At 47.2% G+C, this 9,102-nt stretch overlaps 1 protein-coding gene across 1 annotated transcript; it reads right to left on the reverse strand.

Moving 5' to 3' along the window:
- Positions 1 to 361: 361 nt before the first annotated feature.
- LOC144487833 (uncharacterized) lies at positions 362 to 6,251 on the reverse strand. The gene is made up of 2 exons (XM_078205907.1): positions 5,245 to 6,251; positions 362 to 1,099 (listed from the first exon to the last, which is right to left on the reverse strand). The coding sequence occupies exons 1-2, from the start codon at positions 6,249 to 6,251 to the stop codon at positions 571 to 573; spliced, it is 1,536 nt and encodes a 511-aa protein (XP_078062033.1). The 3' UTR covers positions 362 to 570.
- Between the last annotated feature and the right edge of the window lie 2,851 nt (positions 6,252 to 9,102).

Consider the following 9,102-nt stretch of genomic DNA (forward strand, 5'->3'; position numbering starts at 1 on the left):
CACCAGAGTTTCAACCGGCCAGGAAAAGCGCAAGCGTTTGGATGAAACACCATCCATCGAGAGCATTCCGAAAAGAAAAATGAGTTTATCTCCAAAAATATTGCCATCACTCACTCCCAGGACAAGTTGCAAGTACAGAATAACAAAGACTCCCGTACAACATCGGATGAGTGCTGGTCACTTCTCAGCTTGGGAGGCAGAAAACGATGAAATCCTATACTACATGCAGAAGACCAATGATGGTGATGACCAATCTGAGGATAAGGCAGTTGCTCCAACACCTCATCAAGAAGATCCAGTCCAAATGAGCAGACATAAGATGCATGAAACGCGGCTGTCTATTTCTCGAAATCCTCCACCTGATGCACCACCCACCACCAGAGTTTCAACCGGCCAGGAAAAGCGCAAGCTGTTGGCTCAAACACCATCCATCGAGAGCATTCCAAAAAGGTTTGGTTCTGCCTTTCAATTATCCTAATGAACAATGTTTGCACCTTCATCGCTGCTGACAGATAAAGTTAATAAAATACACATTCAGTTGCCTACAACAGTTAATAAACATTTGCATTGCTAAACAAAACCAGGTTTCTCATCAGTATGACTGCGCTGGTGTTTCCGCAGGTTGGCTAACCGAGTGAATCCTTTCTCACACTCTGGGCAGGTGAATGGCTTCTCCCCAGTGTGAACTCGCTCATGTGCCAGCAGGTTCGATGAGTGAGTGAATCCCATCCCGCAGTCAGAGCAGAGGAAAGGCCTCTCTCCGGTATGAACTCTCCGGTGGTTCAGCAGGTTGTATGAATGAGTGAATCGCTTTCCACAGTCAGAGCAGATGAATGGCCTCTCCCCGGTGTGAATTCGCTGATGTGTCACCAGACTGGATGACTGAGTGAATCCCTTCCCACACACGGGACAGGTGAACTGTCGCTCCCCAGTGTGGTTTCGCCCATGAGCTTTCAGTTCAAATGAGTAACTGAATCCCTTCCCACAATCCCCACATTTATAGGGTCTTTCTCCAGAGTGAACGTGCTTGTGTTTCAACAGGCCAGATGATCGGCTGTAGCCTTGTCCACACTCAGAGCACGTGTACGGTTTCTCCCCACTCTTAACAGTGCTTTTACCTTCCATGTTCAAATTCTGATGATACTGAGGTTCTGATGAATTGGGCGACTCTCAGATCCTGATGTGATGTTCAAATTTCCCAACTGCAAATCCTCAACTTCCAATACCCTGTGAAATTGATTTAAAACAGAAAAAAAGGGAGTGAGAGAGAACCCACAAAACTCAAAGGCAAGTTGTGAAATTGAGCTGAATGAATCTGGTAATTTGTGGAGCTGGCACTAGGAAAAGATGACCATGAAAACAGCTGGATTGTCATAAAAACCCAACTAGTGTCCTTCAGGCGAGGAAACCTGCTCATGCAGTCTGGGTCTACACCAGGTCTGAACCAACACAAGACTCTGGGATCAATGAGGGGAGCAAGGAAGAGAAAGATAGAGAGGTAGGAGCAGGAAGTATTGAAGGCGAGGCTTTTATGTATCTCCAACTCGACCCGAGCTTTGAAGGAATCATTAGCTCACCCACCTAGAAGGTCCAGAGCATCAGGTGTGTGTGAACACGAACACTTCCAGGTTCCCCTCCAAGTAACACACCATCCTATCGTGTCTGACATCCAGTGCTCGTTGAGCAGAAACGTCCTCCAATTCAATACTGGGAAGAGGAAAGCCACTGTCTTCAGTGCTTGCAACAAAATCCACTCCCCACCTACTCTCTCTGTTGTAACTCTTTGAGGCTGAACCAGACAGTTCATTAGCTGGTTGTTAAATTTCATCCCAAGCTGAGGTTCTGATTACATATCACTAAGATTATTATATTAACACCTCTTGCAGAGCTGGAGTTATTTTGCAATTCAGCAGAAACAAACCCAAATGAACTGGTTCAGTCTGGATATGATTCACGCCAAAATCCAATCACTGCAGTTACTTCGAATTTGTTGGTGTTTCAGCAGCCCGGATAAGGCAAACCTTATCCCGGACTGGGGTAAACACAGTAAGGAGTCTAACAACACCAGGTTAAAGTCCTTTGTTGCTAGACTCCATACCAGGGTAATGCAGGGTCAGATTACCCGGGTCAGAGGGTTGATGCAGTTTGAAAGACAAGTTGTCTTCATTCTGAACAATGGGGAACAAGCTCCTCCCACTCATTGTCAACATTGCCCCCTACAAAGATGGCGGCAGCGCCAGCGTCCTGTTGCACATTGCCCCTAACAAAGATGCCCGACACAGATGCACATTCCCACCGACAGAATGGCAGCAGTCAGCCCAGGCCCAACACTACAAGTTGCGGCCCCATTTCGGACGAACAGAGGGACCGATACGTTCTTTTCTGGGGTGTGAGTTTGAACAACATGTTTACGAAGCCTCTCCAGATCCATCGCTCTCTGCGCACCACACTCCACCTCGTTTCATCTCGGATCCGACTTCGAACCGTCCGGCCCTCCCCATTACCCGCACTGCGCATGCTTCAGGTCCACCCTGCGCATGCTTCAGATCCCGCCCCTCATTCACTCCGATTGGTTGGAGGACCAGCCGCTCCCGCTCGGTCCTCCAGTCCCACCCCCTCTTCCTATTGGTCTGGACCTGCTGTCAATCATTCCCGAACATTGTGACGCTGAGCATGCGCAGTGCGGCTCATGTCCAGGGACAGGCGCTTGTTTGTCTGCTCTTCAGGCGGGAAGGAGGCGGATAAGCGGAGGCAGCGTTAGGGGCAGTGGGTGGGAGGGGAGGCCTCAACATTCAGAGGAAACTCCATTCATCAGGGCCTGGATATCATCAGCCTTTGAGTTTAAGTGTTGAGTTCCAGCTCATTACCGCTTACTGTGTAAAAAAAACCTTCCTCATTGTCCCCCGTGTCTCTTTCCAAAATCTTAAAACTGTGTTCATAAGTTCGTAAGATATAGGAGCAGAATTAGGCCATTCGGCCCATCGAGTCCGCTCTGTCATTCGATCATGGTTGATATGCTCCTCATCCCCATTTTCCTGCCTTCTCCCCATAATTCTTCAACCCATTACCAATTAAAAATCTGTCTAGCTTCTCCTTAAATTTACTCAGTGTCCCAGCATCCACCACACTTTGGAGTAGTGAATTCCATGGATTCACAACCCTTTGGGAGAAGTAGTTTCTCCTCAACTCTATTTTAAATTTGCTACCCCTTATCCTAAAACTATGACCTCTCTTCCTAGGAGGAAGCAGGCTTGGAGGGCCGAAGGGCCTCTTCCTGTGCTGTAATTTTCTTTGTTCTTTGTTGCTCCACAAGAGGAAGCATCCACTCCACGTCTACTTTATCCATACCTTTTATCATCCTATATATCTTAATCTGATCTCTCCTTATTCTTCTAAATTCCATAGAGTATAGGCCTAAACTGTTCAATATCTCTTCACACAACAAAGTCCTCATGTCTTTAATCAATCTGGTGAACCTCCTCTGAACTGCCTCCAATGCTGCTACATCTTTCCTATCTTGTAAGATAGATTCCAAGATGGCGCCGGAGCGAGGCGACTTCTTACAAGCTGTGCCCAGCATACCTTCTAATTCTATCTTTTACTCTCGTTCTATGCTTCTAAAATTTCATTCTAACTCTTTTAAACTCTCTAACAATGCTTGAATGCAATTTCTTACACCCTAGCTATGACTGTAACACTACATTCTGCACTCTCTCATTTCCTTCTCTATGAACGGTATGTTTTGTCTGTATAACGTGCAAGAAACAATACTTTTCACTGTAAATACATGTGACAATAAATCAAATCAAATCGATAATGAGAGCTCATCTTTTCCTTCATCCCTGGAATCAATCTGGTAAATGGTCTCTCCCCAGTGTGAACTCACCGGTCTGTCAGCAAGTTGACCGCGCCCCCAAATAAAAGAGAATGTGGAACTTGGTACACAACAAGTGGTTGAGTTGAACAGCATGAATACATTGAAAGGGAAGCTAGATACATACATAAGGGAGAAAGAAATAGAAGGATATGCTGAAAGGGGGGGGGGGGCGGAGATGAAGAACAGTGGGTGGAAGCTCATGTGGAGCATAAATACTGACACAGACCAATTGAGCCGACTGGCCTGGCCCTGTGCTGTAGGCTCAATTGAACAGAGACTAATGTATTTATCTGAGATCTGACTGCAGTGGCAGATGCAGAATCTATCAGATAAATTCAGGCCAGACTTAAGGATCATGGTGTTGTGATCTCAGTGAAAACAGTGTGGAGCAGACACAGCATCTCGGTTACAATGAATATTCATCTTCTGAAAGCCCTTGTGTTGCCGTGACAATGTGAGTCTGTGAAAGCTGGAACATCGAGAAGAGTGACGAGGCTCCAATAAAAGTGTTTGAAATGAAAGGACTCAGACGGATATTCCGTGTGTCACGGATGGCAAAGTGGGTGAATGAGTGGGTGCTGGAGAAAGCTGGTGTTCACCGGAACCTGTTTGAGGCTCTGACATCCCGGAAGCTCACATATTTTGGACAGGTGTTGTGAATAGGGAGAGAGTATTTGGAAAAAGAGGTAATGTGAGACAGAACACCTGGAAAATGTGTGCAAGGAAGGCCCGAGATGGGTGGATAATATCAGAATGTGGACCGGCCTCTCGATGGGACAGGCAGTGAGAGCAGCTGAGAAATCAGTGGAGAAAGATTGTTCAGAGCGCGGCCAACCCTCAGAACGAGGATGGATGAGCGACAAAGACACCTGTAGTGGGAGGAAAAAGACTATTTATTATCCAGGATAAAATTAATGTACTCGATAGAAACTAGGAGCAGGCCATTCGAGTCTGCTCCACCATTCAATATGATCACGGCTGATCCTCGATCTCAATGCCATATTCTCCCCACACCGCTTGAAGCCATTAAAATCTAAAATAAAAATTATCTCTTCCTTGAATATATTCAGTGACTGGGATTCCACAGCCTTCTGTGGTAGAGAATTCCACAAGTTCACTACCCTTTGAGTTAAGAATATTTTCCTCATCTCAGTCTCATCTGACACCTGCTTTTGTGGATCATTTCAGTGGAAATGTGCCCTCGCTCAAAGGGAATCAGCCACTGGAATGAAAATTGAGAGACCGGCCAGTCCAACAGCAAGAAACCCTCTGACCCTCCCACTTCACCAACTGTTAGAATGAACATGCTTCAGTCCTGGATATGATTTACAGCAGCAATAAGAGCAGAATCCAACCCCTGTCATCACTTATGAACTCGTTTGTGTTTCAGCAAGCTGGATAACTGAGTGAATCCCTTCCCACACACACAGCAGGTAAATGGCTTCTCTCCAGTGTGAACTCGCTGGTGTGAGAGCAGGGTGCATAACTGAGTGAATCCCTTCCCGCAGTTAGAGCAGGTGAATGGTCTCTCCCCAGTGTGAACTCGATGGTGTATCAGCAGCGTGGATGACCGAGTGAATCCCTTCCCACAATCAGAACAGGTAAATGGTCTCTCTCCAGTGTGAACTCGTTGGTGTGTCTGCAGGGTAGATAAATCACTGAATCCCTTCTCACACTCTGAGCAGGTAAATGGCCTCTCCCCAGTGTGAACTCGCTGGTGTCTCAGCAGGTGGGATGACCGAATGAACCCCTTTCCACACACAGAGCAGGTGAATGGCTTCTCCCCAGTGTGAACTCGCTGATGTGCCCGCAGGGTGGCTAGCTGGGTGAATCCCTTCCCACAACTGGAGCAGGTGAATGGTCTCTCTCCAGTGTGAACTCTCTGGTGTGTCAGCAGGGTGGATAACCGAGAGAATCCCTTCCCACAATTGGAGCAGATGAACGGTCTCTCCCCAGTGTGAACTCTCTTGTGTCTCAGCAGGCTGGAGGAATCTCCGAATCCTTTCCCACACACGGAGCAGGTGAACGGCTTCTCTCCAGTGTGAACGCGTTGGTGCGTCAGCAGATGGGATGACTGAGTGAATCCCTTCCCACAATTGGAACAGGTGAACAGTCTCTCCCCAGTGTGAACTCGCTGGTGTTTCAGCAAGTTGGAAGACTGATTGAATCCTTTCCCACAATTGGAGCAGGTGAATGGTCTCTCCCCAGTGTGAACTCTCTGGTGTGTCAGCAGGGTGGAGGAATCTCCGAATCCTTTCCCACACACGGAGCAGGTGAACGGTTTCTCCCCAGTGTGACTGCGTCGATGTGTTTCCAGCACAGACGGGAATCTGAATCCCTTTCCACAATCCCCACATTTCCACGGTTTTCCCATGCTGTGGGTGTCTGCGTCTTGGTGCTTTTCCTGTCACTCTGATGGTTAAACAGGCAATGGTTTCCCTCTCCTGATGAGTGACTCCATCAGAGCTTGATGTGAAGTTTTGTTTGAGATTTCTGTTGGCAAATCCTCCCCTTTTAATATCCTGTAAAAGGAGTTTACAAATGTCATCACAGTCAGTACAGCTCAGAAACTCAAAACAGACAATCCTAGTTGCTGTGGAACATTCTTTCCTCACTGGCTTAAAGTGAATAATGAGTTTAAAATATCATAGCGAGTCAGGAAATCAATCAAAATGCTCACAAAAGAGTGGAATTTATCTCCAGATGTACAGAAATCAGAAATAGTGAAATTATGTTCAATTCATACAGAATTTTAAGAATCCGTAGAATCCCTGCAGAGCAGAAAGAGGCTCTTCAGCCCATCAAGTCTGCACTGATGACTCGGATGAATGAACATGATTCAGTCCTGGGTGTGATTAACAGCAGCATTAACAGCCGAATCCAACACCTGTCATCACTTCTGAACTTGCTAGTGTCTCAGCAGGTGGGATGACTGAGTGAATCCCTTCCCATAGTCAGGACAGGTAAACCCTCACCAGCGTGAACTCACCGATGTGTCAGCAGGTGGAATGACCGACTGAATCCCTTCCCACACACAATGCAGGTGAACAGCCTTTCCTCAGTGTGAACTTGCTGGTGAATCACACCAGCCCCAGAGCCATGGAATCTCGCACAGATAACAGAGCACAGCACTAACAATTCTGAACTGTAGATGAGTGTTCAATAATACTCACCTCTGGAACAATTCCACTGTTTTCAAATTTAAACTTGCTGCTGGAGCCTGCAGCTGGAAAGATGTCAGAAGCACTGGAGTCAGAGACAAATTGCAGTCTCTAAATCCTCTAACTCCCTAAAAGCAGATTACAAGAGTCATGTGTCAACAATGGTTTGAAATTACGAGTTAAACATTTTTCTTTGTTTGAGATTGCTGTGTAAATCCTCCCCTTCTAAACCCCTGGAAAAGGAGTTTCCAAAATCCATCATTCAGTCCAGGATAGAAATATGGAATATTTCTCCTCCTGTTTCCTGATGTAAGATTACTTGAGATCAATAAGTTTACATTGGGAGTAGTTCAGACAAGGTGCGCTAAGCTGATTCGGGGCACAAATGGGTTTGTTTTATGAAGAAAGTTTGGACAGGGTGCATCTATAATCATTGAATTTTAGAGAAATGAGAGATGAACTTGTTGAAGCATATAAGATTATCTGGGTGCTTGACAAAATAAATCCTGAAAGGATGTTTCTCCTCAACGGTGAATCTAGAACAGCAGGTCATTTAAAAATAAAGCTCGAAGACAAAGATGCTTGCCACTTGAACACACCACCCTGACTTGCTGTCCACACGTCTGTCCTTGGCCTTTTGCAATGTTCAAGTGAACCCCAAAGCAAACCAAAAGGACAGTACCTCATCTTCCGAATGGGCACTTTACAACCTTCCGAATTGAATATTGAGTGAACAACTTTAAAGCGTGAACTCTCCCCTCCACCGTCACCAAATTTCCATTAGTTTTACTTAATTTTGTTTCATCTTTTCATCTCATTCATCCATTTATATCATCCTTCTTTCTCTCTTCCATTTTTCCACTTCCCCATTCCCACTCTCCTTCTTCTGCCTCCCCCCTCCAGGCCAACTGCCTTGACCATCTATACCTCTTTTCTGCCATTCAAAACATTCTGATCTCTTAATGGACAGTGCTAACCACTGTGCCACCGTGGGCGGCACGGTGACACACTGGTTAGCACTGCTGTCTCACAGCAAGAAGTTTAACAACACCAGGTTAAAGTCCAACAGGTTTATTTGGTAGCAAAAGCCACACAAGCTTTCAGAGCTCTAAGTCCCTTCTTCAGGTGAGTGGGAATTCTGTTCACAAACAGAGCATATAAAGACACGATCTCCAAGAAGGTCTCACAGCGCCAGGGACCTGGGTTCAATTCCCAGCTTGGGTCACTGTCTGTGTGGAGTTTGCATGTTCTCCCCATGTCTGCGTGGGTTTCCTCCGGGTGCTCAGGTTTCCTCCCAGTCTCAAGATGTGCAGGTTAGGTGGATTGGCCATGCTAAATTGCCCCTTAGTGTTAGGGGGACTAGCTTGGTAAGTGCATAGGGTTACGGGGATAGGGCCTGGGTGGGATTGTGATCGGTGCAGACTCGATGGGCCGAATGGCCTCCTTCTGCACTGTAGGATTCTATGATTCTCTGATTTTTAGCAACTTCTCAGCTGTCTTTATCCTCATTTCCATTCCCTTTGTCCCATTCCACTTCCCCTCCTCAGAGTATAAATCTTTTCTGATTCTCTTTCCCCTTAGCTGTGACGAAGGGTCATCCAGACTGGAAACATTGGCTCTATTTTCTCCCCACAGAAGCTGTCAGACCTGCTGAGATTTTCCAGCATTGTCTGGTTTAGCTCCGCCCACTGGCCGCGCATGCGCTCTGCTGCCGCGGAACAAAGATGGCGGCCGCGGCACTGGGCCTGATCCCGGATAAAATCCCGGCAGCTGCAAACCCGGGACCCGCAGGCTCTGATTCGGGCCTTGCGGTCTACAGCGGGTGTTTGTGAAGCCTCCGCTCCCTCCCCACCCCGACTCCCGACTCCATTCCTCCCTCCCCACCCCGACTCCCGGCTCCATTCCTCCCTCCGCCCCACTGACTCTCACCCGCTGAAACAAACGTCTCCCGCACTCGCAGGGCTCCGAGCAAAGTGACACTGCGCATGTTCCAGCGACACCATCGCGCCTGCGTACTGGTCTCCTGTGGAGTGAATAGAGCACTTTCACACCCGCAGCGAATGC

This window comes from Mustelus asterias, unplaced genomic scaffold (assembly GCF_964213995.1).
Source record: "Mustelus asterias unplaced genomic scaffold, sMusAst1.hap1.1 HAP1_SCAFFOLD_1075, whole genome shotgun sequence".
NCBI lineage: Eukaryota > Metazoa > Chordata > Chondrichthyes > Carcharhiniformes > Triakidae > Mustelus > Mustelus asterias.

Bases quoted from the DNA above. Each gene is read 5' to 3' on its own strand.
- LOC144487833 (XM_078205907.1), bottom strand. From the start codon at position 6,251: ATGGGAAAACCGTGGAAATGTGGGGATTGTGGAAAGGGATTCAGATTC. The intron at 1,100-5,244 runs GTGATGACAGGG...CACTGTTAAGAG, and splicing joins AAACACAAACGAGTTCATAA to TGGGGAGAAACCGTACACGT.